General features: G+C 43.0%; 1 protein-coding gene across 2 annotated transcripts in view; it reads left to right on the forward strand.

Moving 5' to 3' along the window:
- LOC126251420 (glycogen-binding subunit 76A) overlaps positions 1 to 14509 on the forward strand; it is a 486662-nt gene that overhangs the window by 446813 nt on the left and 25340 nt on the right. For both annotated transcript variants that reach the window (XM_049951835.1, XM_049951834.1), the window contains exon 3: positions 1479 to 1702. In XM_049951835.1, coding sequence (XP_049807792.1) covers positions 1479 to 1702 — 224 coding nt within the window. The remainder of the gene's footprint in view (positions 1 to 1478; positions 1703 to 14509) is intronic.

Genomic DNA, 14509 nt, shown 5'->3' on the forward strand with positions numbered 1-14509 from the left:
TCTCAATGGAGAGAAGTCTCCCGAAGTAAGAGTGATTTCAGTTGTGCCGCAGGGGAGTGTCGTAGGACCGTTGTTATTCACAATATACATTAATGACCTTGATGCTGTGGTATATCGAGAGGTTGTAACAATGGAAAATTGTACTGAAATGCAGGAGGATGTGCAACGAATTGACGCATGGTGCAGGGAATGGCAATTGAATCTCAATGTAGACAAGTGTAATGTGCTGCGAATACATAGAAAGAAAGATCATTATTATTTAGCTACAATATAGTAGAACAGCAACTGGAAGCAGTGAGTTTCATAAATTATCTGGAATGACCATATAAAATCAATCACCGGTAAAGCAGATGCCAGACTGAGATTCGCTGGAAGAATCCTAAGGAAATGCAATCCGAAAACAAAGGAAGTAGGTTACAGTACACTCGTTCGCCCACTGCTTGAATACTGCTCACCAGTGTGGGATCCGTACCAGATAAGGTTGATAGAAGAGATAGAGAAGATCCAACGGAGAGCAGCGCGCTTCGTTACAGGATCATTTAGTAATCGTTACGGAGATGATAGATAAACTCGAGTGGAAGACTCTGCAGGAGTAGCTCGGTACGGGCTTTTGTTGAAGTTTCGAGAACATACCTTCACCGAGGAGTCAAGCAGTATATTGCTCCTTCCTACGTATATATCGCGAAGAGAGGATAAAATCAGTGAGATTAGAGCCCACACAGAGGCATACCGACGATCTTTCTTTCCACGAACAATAAGAGACTGGAATAGAAGGGAGAACCGTTAGAGGTACTCAAAGTACCCTCCGCCACACACCGTCAGGTGGCTTGCGCAGTATGGATGTGGATGTAGATGATCGTAACAAGGTCGCGCGAACCTGTTTGATTCCCCGGGTGTCAGCCGGTCGCACACAGCTGTGACTCCTGCAGTGTTGGAACGTACGGACGCACTCATTCGAGCTGATCGACAGATCGCTATTAAACACCTAGCTGCTCAACTGGACGTCTCTGTTGGCAGCATCCACAAAACTTCATTGGATTGTTCTCCCTTGTACACCCCACAGCTTTGAACTCGCACATTCCGACTTCCATCTCTTTTGGCCCAATGAAGGATGCACTCTGTGGGAAGCTGTATGCGTATGATAGGGAGGTTATTGATGCAGCAAGACGTTGGCTCTGACGTCGAGTAATAGAGTGGTACCATGCGGGCATATAGGCCGTCCAAGTAAGGTGGCGTAAGGCCATCGCACTGAACCGATATTATATTGAAAAATAGGGTTACGTGTCCAAAAGAGTAGGGAATAAGATGGTGTATTAGAATCCTGAATAAAACCAACCTGCTTTCAGAGAAAAAAGTTCTTTGCTACTTATTGAACGCCCCAAATACAGTGTCAGCCGTGCAAACAAACGTTGTAAGGCGTGATGTGGCAGATAGTAAAGAGGAGAACAATCCGGGCAGCTGAGTCGTGCTATTTGCAGGTGCTGTTCTTCGACCCCGAGTCGAGCACGAGCAACTGCAGCAGCGCCGGCGAGGATGAGGCGTACGCGGCGTACAACGGGCGCGCCGCCTCCTCCGGCTCGGAGTCGACGTCGACGTCGACGTCGACTTCGGACACGGGCACGCTGTCCGGCCTGTCCAGCAGCTCCTCCAGCGCCGTGCACGTTCAGCTGCCGGGACACGCCAGCGCCAGCGACGATAGCAGGTACTGGCCAGCTGGCCCCATACAGTCTTCACAATTCGCTCTCCACTAAAGACCGCACCCAAAAAAGAGTTGCTATAGTTGCGAGCAGCGCATGATAGCCCATAGTACATACCTTAACTTCTCCCTTTACCCTCCAGTGACAGCAAAATGGAAAGCAGTGACTGGAATAGTACTAAATGCTCCGTTCAACTATATCCTTATAATTTGGGACTCTGCACTAATGAACAGTTGAAGTTGTAATTAGGGAAAGTCGCTGTTTTACGCGCATGCAGAACGAGAGAGAGAGTCAAAATTACCACTTGAGTGCAATATAAAGCTGTTTGTTTACATTTAGAGCTATGATCGAAACTTCTGTATCATACTTACTTCCCACGTTTTTACTAGTAACAGAGAATTTCAACAGTTGTTTTTGACACGGATGCAAATCCAAATATGTCAAGGGTTGTAAAAGTATCAAAACAGTATAATTACATTAATCATAAAGTAAAATCCGATTTGTGTATTGAAAAACATAGACGCACAGCGTAATAGAGAGTTAATGTTTAGGGCTACTTCATTTGAGAGTATGGTCATATACACTGAAGAGGCAAAGTAACTGGTTTACCACCCTAGTATTGTGTAGGGCCCCCGCGAGCAGAGCACGCAGAAGAGACTGTCTGAAGTAGTGCCGGAGGGAACTGACACCATGAATCCTGCAGGGCTGCCCATAAATCTGTAAGAGTACGAGGGGCTGGAGATCTGTTCTGAACAACACGTTGCAGGGCATCCTAGATATTTTCAATTATGTTCATGTCTCGGGAGTTTAGTGGCCAGTGAAAGTGTTAAAACTCAGAAGAGTGTCCCTGGATACACGCTGTGCCAATTCTGTACGCGTGGGGTGTCTGATTCTCCTACTGGAATTCCCGAAGTCCGTGGGAATGCACAATGGACTTGAATAGATGAAGGTGATCAGACAGGATGCTTACCTACGTGTCACCTGTCGGAATCGTATCTAACCGTATAAGGGGTCCCATATCACTCCAACTGCACACGCCCCACACGATTACAGGGCCTCCAACAGCTTGAACAGTCCCCTGCTTACATGCAGGGTCCATGGATTCATAAGGTTGTCTCCATGCTCGTAAGCGTCCATTCTCTCGATACAATCTGAAACGAGACTCGTCCGACCACGCAAGACGTTTCCAGTCATCAACACTCCAATATCGGTGTTGACGGGCCCAGGCGAGGCGTAAAGCTTTGTGTCGTGCAGTCATCAAGGGTATACGAGTGGGCTTTCGGCTCCGAAAGCCCATATCGATGATGTTTCGTTGAATGGTTCTCACGCTGACACTTGAGGGCCAGCATCGAAATCTGTAGCAATTTGCGGAGGAGTTGCAGTTCTGTCACGTTGAACGATTCTCTTCAGTAGTCGTTGGTCCCGTTCTTGCAGGATGTTTTTCCAGCCGCAGCGATGTGGGAGATTTGATTTTGATGTTTTACCGGATTCATTATATTCACGGAACACTCTTGCAATGGTGGTACGGGAAAATCCCTACTTCATGGCTACCTCAGAGTTGCTGTGTCCCATCTCTCGTGTGCCGACTATAACACCTCGTTCAAACTCACTTCGTTAAACTCTTGTCTTATATAGGCGTTGCCGACCGCAGCGCCATATTCTGTCTGTTTACATATATCTGTGTTTGAATACATATGCCTATACCAGTTTCTTAGACGCTTCAGTGTATTTACGACACAAACAGATGAAGTTCTGGTATCATGGAATATTATTTACTGTTGTACACGATCCAGTCACATTATCTGACTATTGCCTATGTTAGACACCGGCGTCCAATAACCACTCTCAGACGGCAGGTGGCAGCGGTAGCAGCGGAGGCGTATCGGGGGATGCGGGAAACAGTGGAGACGTTGTCGTAATGTGTAAACGGAGCGATTTATCTGACGTCTAAAAGGGCATGACCGCTGGGTTTTTGGCGAAAGATGGAAGCATTTACAAAACGGCAAAGTTTGTAAACTGGCGCTATCTAAAACCAGCGCCGAGGCTAAAGTGTTCCTCCACAGGCCATACATGACAGGGGTGAGTGGCAGACACGGAAATGCGAACGGGTGAGGACTTATGCAACTGTTGAGCAGCTGACCGCGCAGATGATCGAAGGCACCATCAACGACCGTTCAGCGAACGTTGCAGCGTATCAGCCTCCGCGGCAGGCGCCTGGTTCATGCACCCATGCTGATTTCTGTTCATCGGCGACGAAGGCCGCAATTTACACGCCGGTACTGCTACTGGACGTCCATTGAGCTGCGGCAGGTGGCCCTTTTAAATGAGTCACATTTTATGCTACGTCGCACAGATGTCCGTCGGTGTATACGGCATGATATGTCTGAAAACCAGCATCCTACAACAACCGTCGAAAGGGTCCAGGCAGGAGGAGGTAGTGTTACGTCTGGGGAATGTTTCCGTGTCATTCACTGTGTGATTTCGTCATTCTGAAAGAGACGATGGATTAAAGCAAGAATGCATCTATCCTTGGGGACCAAGTCCACCCCTACATGCAGGTGTACATGCATGTTGTGTTTCCTCGGCAGCTTGGCATCTAGCAGCAGAACAATGCAACGTGTCACACAGCTCGCTGTGTGTTACATGTTTCTAAGAGCACCAGGGTGAGTTTACCGTACTCCTCTGGCCACCAAATTCCCCAGATTTAAGTCCAGTCGACAACTGTATAACCACTTCAAATGGTTCAAATGGCTCTGAGCACTATGGGACTCAACTGCTGTGGTCATCAGTCCTCTAGAACTTAGAACTACTTAAACCTAACTAACCTAAGGACATCACACACAGCCATGCCCGAGGCAGGATTCGAACCTGCGACCGTAGCAGTCGCACGGTTCCGGACTGTGCGCCTAGAACCGCGAGACCACCACGGCCGGCCTAACCACTTCGATCGAGCTGTTCGCTCCATGGATCCTACACCGAGAAATATATGCAGCTGGCTCTACATACCTGTCGGTACCTTCGAGAACCTCATTGACTCTCTCTCTCTCTCTCTCTCCCTGCACGTTTCGCAGCGGTCCGTGCTGAAAAATCTAGTTATTTAGGCTTTTGACAGGTGGTCACATTAATCTAACTGGATAGTGTGTCTCCAAATTGAACTCATTTTTTGCGCTGACACACTTTATGATAAACTTCAAATGTTTGGCAATAAGCATGTGTATTTTTCTTAGTAAAATTAAAAAAAACTCACCATCAGAAAAGTTCTTAAAAAGATTTGCGTTTGGAGGGTAATATGGAATAGCCAGGAAATATGGAACCGATTTGTACAAATACAGAGAATCTTTTATATTTGGAAACAAATATTTTATGTACACAAAATTCAGTTTTGAGATTTCTCTTAGTTCAAACATTTAAAATAATTACTTATCTGTAACAAAAAAGAATTTTATTCCATAGTAAATCTGTTAACCGTGTAAACTTTAGAATAGTGCTGAAACACTTGTTTGTGTCCTAGAGGTAATTCGTTTTACATTCATCTATTGGCACAAGTCACAAATCTAAACTTCGTTCTCAGCACCCGTGTATTCAAGGTAGGTTTGGAAAACCAGATATTCCATATTGCCTGACATGCCATCTTGGATCAAACATTAGTGTAAATTTTTAACAAGCATTGCATATTTTTAAAAATTTACTTCTAATTTTTTTTGAAACCACGCCATAACTGCGCTGTAGCTCGCTTAATGTCTGGAGAGTCACACTGAATCATCAGAGGAACATTTTGAGGTAGATTATAGTCTCTTGCTTGGGAGTACCGCTCGACGGTTGAGGAACCACAGTATTTCATATTGTCCAACTACTCCATGATACCCAAAGTTCTTCTGCCATACAAATTATTTAGTGTCGGTGTGTGCTGCCAATCAATGCGTTGAATATACACACATTTCTATCGATGTTCACCATATTATTTATATATATATATATAATACAGATCTGCAAACCATTGTTCTTATTTGAAAGCCCTCAAAATACGAAACTGTGGTTCTAGTACAGTATTTGACATAAAACCTGGCCGCTGGCATACCGCTGCACACACTGAGTCCGAGTCGTTCACTTAAGGTGCGAATAAAACTGTCTGCCCAGTCAAGAATTATAAGTCTGGCCATCTGATCGATTTGGCAACACTGTCGCATACGAATCTGGAGGAAGCGTTGTCTTCTGATTGAACTGTTGTTGTGTTATATCTGCTGGAGGTCTAGTGGTAAACTATATTTTGTATCCCGCCTGGAAGGCGGCGCGTGGGTCTGCTCCTGAAAACTGAAAGGTTGGCCGAATGCAGGAAATGAGTAGGAGCAGGAAAAGGTGAAAAATCTCTCGGTACTGTAGAGTGAATTATACATGTTTACTATAGGCAAGAACAAGTTAATAAATGGTTACATAACCTTGCAGCGAGGTGCGAAGCCTTAGACCCGTCGTAAGTAGTACATAGTCTCAATAGCAATCCAACACCCTCTGAAGTTGAAGTGATATTTCTAGGCTGTCTGCTCCTGATGAAATGGGCTGAATCTGCAGCGGAGCTCGTAGACCGACACAGCGCCGGCTAGAGGCGCTTTCGTCGTTGTCTGTCGTCGTTGTCTGTCGTCGTTGTCTGTCGTTGTCTGTCGTCGTTGTCTGTCGTAGTGCCAACTTAAGAACTTGCACCTACGCCCTGGCATCGCAGCTATCGATACCACACTGTGCACAGTGTAGACACAGTCGTGAACTTTGGTCCACTCCTTCCTTTATTTTGTAACTGTATTTCGGGTGTCTGTTAAAAAGTATCGATTTCGTGGAAACTCAGAGATAATTGGCTTCACTTTTACTCACCAGTAATAGTGAAACATTCCAAAAATATTATCGTGAAAAAACTCACGGCTACCTCAAGATCAAAACAGAATATGCTGGAGAGCTTTCTCGCTATTGGGCTGCCGTCTGACGCCAGCCGGCATCCACCCAGGTGACTGCGACGCAATGAATCTTGAACGTTTTTATGCACTCATCTTGGTAAGCATAAAATTGTTTATTGCTGTATATAGTTTTTCTATGCAAAATTACTTTGATAAAACGAGTGAACAAAGTACAGTACACGACACGCATTGGTTTCTATGATTGTATTTATAAGCTGTCATGTTTTTGTTTGAAATTCTAGTATTTGCCTTGCTGTTACACTTAGAATTTTGCATATTGAGTACTGTGAACGTTGTTTAACCATTGTCAAATAGTCGCAAATGGTGAACGGTCTAATATCTGCGACATAGTCGTTCGCGTTAGGTCTAATATACGGGTGCAGGCAGCGGAAGCTGATCGAAACATTTGTGTCGTGTGTGGTGGTGACTACTAGCGGAGAAATCGCTCCAGAAGAGGATTTTATTGTATCAAGAAACATCAAAGGTTTTTTATTCCAGTCTTTGATCACAATATCAATTCTTTTGACGATGACCCGTTTCAGTCCCGTCCTCAGATCTTTTCTACACCATGTCCTAAAGTGATAATGGCATCGTCAAAACATATAAATATAGTCAGCACAGCATCGTCACATAGATCTAAAATAAGGTGTAGAATAGGCCACATCGTCCACACAGTCATAATTGCTACTGGCTGAGTAGTAAGACTCAAATATGCAGAATCGGATACATAACTGCAACGCTCATAGTAGAATTTAAATTATGAAAATGACTCATGATAAATACACCCATACCGTCATATGCGTGTTGTTGCTGCAATTCGTTTACTGAGTTAATCGAAGTTATTTCGCGTGGAAATTCAAATTACACTAAAAGGTCAATTTTATGCTTACCAGTGCGAGAGCAGAAATGTGACAAAGATCCGCCGCGTCGCGATCACGTGGGCAGATGCAGTGTGGCATCAAGTGGACGCTGGCATTATTGCTGGAGGTCGGTGGGCGCTGTATGGCGAGGAAACACTGTGGTATTACGTGTTGTAATGATCTTCACACAGCCACCAGCTGAAAGATTTTACTGTTTTTGGTCGGTTAAAAATTGAGGCAAACTGCCTTTGAAATTCCATCAAATTAATACTTCCAGTAAACAACCGAAATGCGCTTTAAAAAATAAAAGAACAACATTTAGAAGTTTTTCCACTTCGGTTGTTTTTGACAAGCATTCGCTTTTTTACATCTTGAACGACTGACAAATTTCGGCTTTACAGCCCACTTTCAAGGCCAGTAGTTGTCAATGTGTTGTACAATTATCCGATTATAAAACGGCGGATAATTGTTAACAATATTGACACCTACTGCACATGAAAATCACCTTTAAGAACGTATTGACCAATCGTGCAAGAGGTAATGATGTGTATGCTTGTCAAAAACAGCCGAGATTGAGAACTTTAAAATGTTTTCAACAGATATACAGCTTTGGTACTCTTCATGAAGGAAATGATAAAAGGAGTGGATTCCAACACTTGTCTGCATTGCATGACGTTTACTTTTAGACCATGAGCAGATGCAGTAGCAAAACAGTTCAAAGAGGAACTTACGCATCCTAAACTTTTGCCAGATGGTGTACTCGGACTTAAAATTCATTGATATCTTAATCGACTGGCTAGCAGCCAGGTTTTATGTCATAGAATGTACCCATCATGTGTAGAATGGGTAGGTGTGATTAATAGTCTAGTTTCCCTAAGGATGAATCAGAATTAATCATTTGGCAACAGACCAGCTAAAGTGCGTGAAGTAACCACAGAAACCAATGTGAGACGTAAGACGAACGTATCCATTATGGCAGTGCGGCGAAATTTGGGGTTAATGGGCTATGGCAGCAGACGACCGATGCAAGTGTGTTTGCTAACAGTACGAAATCGTCTGCAGCAGCTCTCTTGAGTTCGTGACCATAGCGGTTGGATCCTAGGTGACTGAAAAATCGTGGCCTTTTCGGATGGGTCCCGATTTTTAGTTGGTAAGAGTTGGTGGTAGGATCAGAGTCTGACGTAGGCCCCACGAAATAATGGACCCAAGCTGTCGACAAGGCACTATCGAGGCTGGTGGTGGCTCCATAATGGCATGGGATATGTTTACATGGAATGGATCGGGTCCTATGGTCTAACTGAACTGATCGTTGACTTAAAATGAATATGTTCTACTACTTGGAGGCCATTTGCAGCCCGCCATTCACGTGGAATTTATGTTCCCAAACACCGATGGAACTTTTACAGGTAATAGGCCCCATGTCACTGGCCACAGTTGTTCGTGACTGGTTTGAAGTTCATTCTGAACAATTCGAGCAAATTCTTTGGCCACGCAAATTGCCCGACTTCAATCTCGCTGATCTATTATGGGACATAATTGAGAGGTCAGTTCGTGCATAACATCCTGCACCGGCAACACTTTGGCAACTATGGACGGCTGTAGACGAAGCATGGCTCAATATTTCTGCAGCTGACATCCAAGGACTTGGTGAGTCCTTACCACTTTGAGCTGCTGCACTCCGCCGAACAAAAGGAGATCCGACATGATATTGGGAGATACGCCGTGATTTTTGTTACCTCAATGCACGGAGGAGGAAGAAATGGTGGTGGTGGTTAGTGTTTAACGTCCCGTCGACAACGAGGTCATTAGAGACGGAGCGCAAGCTCGGGTTAGGGAAGGATTGGGGAGAAAATCGGCCGTGCCCTTTCAAAGGAACCATCCCGGCATTTGCCTGAAACGATTTAGGGAAATCAGAGGCAGAAATATATTGGTTGATATTCGCGGAACCTACGCCATCGGAAATTTAACAGTATACTACCTCGTGATGCATGACGCCTCTCTTGTTACGTCTGCCCCTGTAATTGGCTGGACAGCTCCGTGACGCTTTCGCTCTTACTAAGCCAATATGTGACGTAATTCGCTGCTCTTCTTTGGATCTTTTCTGTTCCCTCTATCAGTCTTGGCTTGTAACATGGAGTACAGGAGCATTTAAACAATCATTCTTCCCGCGCTCCATACGTGAATGGAACAGAAAGTACCCCTAATGACTGGTACAGTGGTAGGTTCCCTGTGCCGTAGGATTCAGAGTTGTTTACAGAGTACAGATGTAGATTTAGGAGCAATACTCGAATATCGGTCGAAAGAGGGTTTTGTAAGATAGCTTTTCTGAAGATTCCTCAGATGAATCAGCCTAACGTCTGCGTAGTTACAGTAAGCTATTTTCCTGAGTTAAAAATCTGAAGATAGTTGTTATTCTGAGTGATTATAACATTCAAGTAGCATTTATGGTCAGTATTCTCACAGATGATGATACTTTTATATAATTAAAGCTTAACAATCGTTAAGTATCAAGATCCGGTCATGTGATCGAAAGCGCTGTGTTATTGGCTGAAGCTATAGTGAAGTTACAGGCTAGGGGTAAGACGAAGCTATACATGCGTTATCGGAGTTCAAAAATGGTTCAAATGGCTCTGAGCACTATGGGACTTAACTTCTGACGTCATCAGTCCCCTAGAACTTGGAACTACTTGAACCTAACTAACCTAAGGACATCACACACATCCATGCCCGAGGCAGGATTCGAACCTGCGACCGTAGCGGTCACGCGCTTCCAGACTGAAGCGCCTAGAACCGTTCAGCCACTCCGGCCGGCGTTATCGGAGTGTTAGCCGAAGTTACTATCTTTCTACGTGCTTTTTCTGCAAACGGCTTAGCCATTCAGTGATAGAAAGCGCCGTTACAAGTTTTAAGTAACAATACAACTTTTCCCTGCTCCCAGCAATATATAAAACTCGCTCGAAACTAAAGAATTGCAGAACTTTTACATGTGTGTCCGTATCTTATAAGTAGATTGACGACTATTAGTCATGAACAACGACCCAAAATACAATAAAATTGTTCAAGGCAAATCTTAGTGGGGATTTCCTATCTATAAAACATCAGGTAAGGAGACAGCTCCGTCCAGGCGTTCTGCGGCGCAACAGATAGCGCATGTAATTGCAGGTGAAGAGGCCACAGGTTCGAATCATAGAACGGGCGCATATTTTTAAAAGTTTTACATGAAATACGAAAATAGCGTGATCAAGAACTCATTGTAGGAGCTGTTTAAATGGGGGATTGTATTAAATATAGATTCAGATTAATCTTAGTCTGAGCAATGGACAACTGAGGATAAATGCATTTACTTTGAGTACAAACAGTACACTTTTCTGGAAAGCATTGCTAGTAGTACACCCACAGTACAACAAGGTATAGGATGATGTTTTGGGTACGGAGAGGTATAAAGTATGTACAACATGCAGGTAACACAGACGTACGGGCTGTGATGTGTGTGCCAGTGTCTGAAGCAGACTTCCCTCATCTTTGTATAAGATGATTAAACTTCAAAACTGTACAGTAAAAAGATAAAAATCATTGTTTCTAATAAAGTAAAAAGCGTGTGGTTACAATAACTAGAAAATATATTTTTGAACGTGAGGTATGTGAACAGCGATTGAAAATATAAGCACTTGTAAACAGTAAGGAAAGCAAAATAACACTCTTTCTCTGATGGGTGTGGTGAAGTTTTGTAATTGTGATTTGGTTTTCATATGACAGGACTGTCGAGTCGTTTAACAAATAACTTAAAATATTCTTTCGGGTTGGATTCGAACCAACGAACTTCGAATATTGCCTTATATAATTCGACGATCTACAGCCCTAACAACTGAACTGCGGAACAATGCAAGTGAAGTGGGATGAAACTAAAATTTTCTCTGAGTTTAATTTCGTTGAATGACGCTATCCTTCCTTACAACAGTGGGAAAGCATATCTCGGAGGTAAATTAATGTTAACTTCAGAGTGCTAGACATTTTTAATTAAGTTAGAGAACTTGTGCTTCGACGTGGTGGCGTTTTGCCGGTACAGTGTAACCGTATTTCATGCATCTTCTCGTTCTTTGGAACACCCAAAAACAATTTTTCAGAAGTTTTTGCAGATGTATTTCTACGGCCTAGTACTACACACCATTTGTAACCCATTTTCCGAAACGTAAATTCCAAAACAAGACATCACTGCGAATGAGATTTATGACAGCACGAGCAACGAGCTAACCAGTGACGTCACAGATATCACATGACCCAAATGGAGCTTTTTAGCGGGATTTCAAAACATTTGAATTAAATCTCCGTTTTTATAAAAGAATACTGAAATTCATGAGGAAAAAAAGCATGTTGTGAGCATAAAATGACACAATTACCCATTTAAGATGATTTTACAGAAAACAGTCAAATACCCTATTAGGATTATGTAGTCGTTTCACGCTAAATCTCTCTCAACCCTCTACTGCTTGGTATTGTACGGTTGCTACCACTTCACGTGAGCTGTCGTCAATCGTATTATCTAAAATAGAGGGCCTGGGATGAGATTTTCACTCTGCAGCGGAGTGTGCGCTGATATGAAACTTCCTGACAGATTAAAACTGTGTGCCGGACCGAGACTCAAACTCGGGACCTTTGCCTTTCGCGGGCAAATGCTCTACCAACTGAGCTACCCAAGCACGAATCACGAGCCGTCCTTACAGCTTCAGTTCTGCCAGTACCTCGCCTGTGAGGACAGGTCGTGAGTCGTGCTTGGGTAGCTCAGTTGGTAGAGAATTTGCCCGCGAAAGGCAAAGGTCCCGAGTTTGAGTCTCGGTCCGGCACACAGTTTTAATCTGTCAGGAAGTTTCAATAGAGGGCCTTTCTATCTGTTTGCGTGCAGTTCGTTAGATTTGTTTATGTAGGGTATCAACTGGCAATCCCTACCCCAAGCGTCGTTCCATTGCAGATCTTCCTGCATTTCGCCACAAATATCTAGCGTTATACAACAGCGAACAGCCTCTTGGAGCTTCCAACGTTATCCACTTCGTCATTCACACACATTAGGAACAGTGATAATCCTCAGATATTTCCTGAAGTAGGCACAAAGTTGCTCTTATGTTTGACGAACTATCCACAAATAATGACATATTGCATTCGAGACAGTGGAGAAAAGAACAGCAATCGATCGCTAAATCCGTAGTTTTATTACAGCAGACCTAGATTCCAAGTATTACATAGCGATCTTTAGTGCTAAAAATTACAAAACAGGAGAATCAGAAACAAATATACGACCGTTGAAAACGTAGCGGAACTGCAAACATAAGCACGATACCATTACGTACCCCATAACAATAGGTGACACTAGTCTAAGGTGTCACGTAATAAACAATATTGGTTACTGTAGAGCATAAGGGAGTAAAACATGAACTGAAGCCGTTGCTTACGTGGTTGAACAGGAAGAAAATGTGACCTCTATCGAGGTGCCGGTGAATAGTTAAATAATAACAACGCTATAAAATTTTTAAAATTATTTCTTGAAAATATATACTGAACAATAAACACAAATAATGGTTAAACTATGGAAAGCATATCGCATTTGCAAAGCCATAAAGTTTAACCCCTCAATAACACTAAGTACAGGATAGTAGCACGTGGTCTTGCGGTAGCGTTCTCGCTTCCCGCGCACTGGGTCCCGGGTTCGATTCTCGGCGGGGTCAGTAATTTTTCATGCCTCGAGATGACTGGGTGTTGTAGTGTTGTCATCATCATCAATCATCCCCATTACAGTCGGAGGAAGGCAATGGGAAACCACCTCCGCTAGGACCTTGCCTAGTACGGCGGTGCGGGTCTCCTGCATCGTCCCTACGCTCTTTGGAGTACATACTATCATCACGTGATAGTATGTTACTTTTTTTCTTTTTTTGCATTAGAAACTAATGGAAGAAGATCCATTTACGATTCGATACAACGCGCGAAGTATAATGTTAAAATGTTTTTTGCATTAGAAACTAATGGAAGAAGATCCATTTACGATTCGATACAACGCGCGAAGTATAATGTTAAAATAGTGTACCAAAATAAAAAAGAACTTTAAAGGAATAAAGTACCACAATGAAAGGTGGTGTGCCCTTTCTGGGCACAAACTAAAATCTTGCAACTCGTAAAGTTACATTAGCGCCATCGCCGGGCTTACAATATAAACAGTTGGAATAAAGCAGTATTAAAATGTCGAAAGCTAGCCAGTGGTGCATAAAAATGAACTTTTAAGTAAAATAAAGGAATGAAATCATCGATTTGCATGATTTTAGCTTATGCCCAATTTTTATTATAATTTTTCATCATACTTTTCATTCAAGTTTAGTCATTTGTTTATTTTTATGCGCTACTGGTTAGCTCCATAACTTTCGACATCGTAATGCTGCTTTATTCCACCTGTTTATACTGTAAGCCCAGAGATGGCGCTAATGTAACTTTACGAGCTGTACCATTTCAGTTTATCCACAGAGAGGGCGCATCGCGTTTTATTGTAGTACTTTCATTCCTTTAAAGTTTTTTTTATTTTGGTACATTATTTTAACATTGTACTTTTCGCGTTGTATCGAAGTGTAACTGAATCTTGTTCCATTAGTTTCTAATGAAAAAAAGAAAAAAAATGACAAATATCCTGTACTTACTTTTGTTGAGGGGCTATACTTAAGTCTTTCCAAATTTGATTTGCTTTCCGTGGCTTAACCACTACTAGTGGTTTATTGTTCAGTGTAGTTTAAAAAGGAATATTTTTAAAAATTACATAGCTTTGCTGTTATTTGACTATGCACCGGCACTTCGATAGAGGGCACCACACGGCTATGATGTCACATTTTCTTCCCGTTCAACCATGTAAACAACGGCTTCAGTTCATGATACACTCCTGTATGCTCTACAGTAACAAATATTGTTTATTACGTGGCCCTTTGGACTAATTCACTTGTTGCTATGTGGTATGTAGTTGTGTGGTGTTATGTTTGGACTT

The sequence above is a fragment of the Schistocerca nitens genome, chromosome 4, assembly GCF_023898315.1.
Source record: "Schistocerca nitens isolate TAMUIC-IGC-003100 chromosome 4, iqSchNite1.1, whole genome shotgun sequence".
NCBI classification, from domain to species: Eukaryota; Metazoa; Arthropoda; class Insecta; order Orthoptera; family Acrididae; genus Schistocerca; species Schistocerca nitens.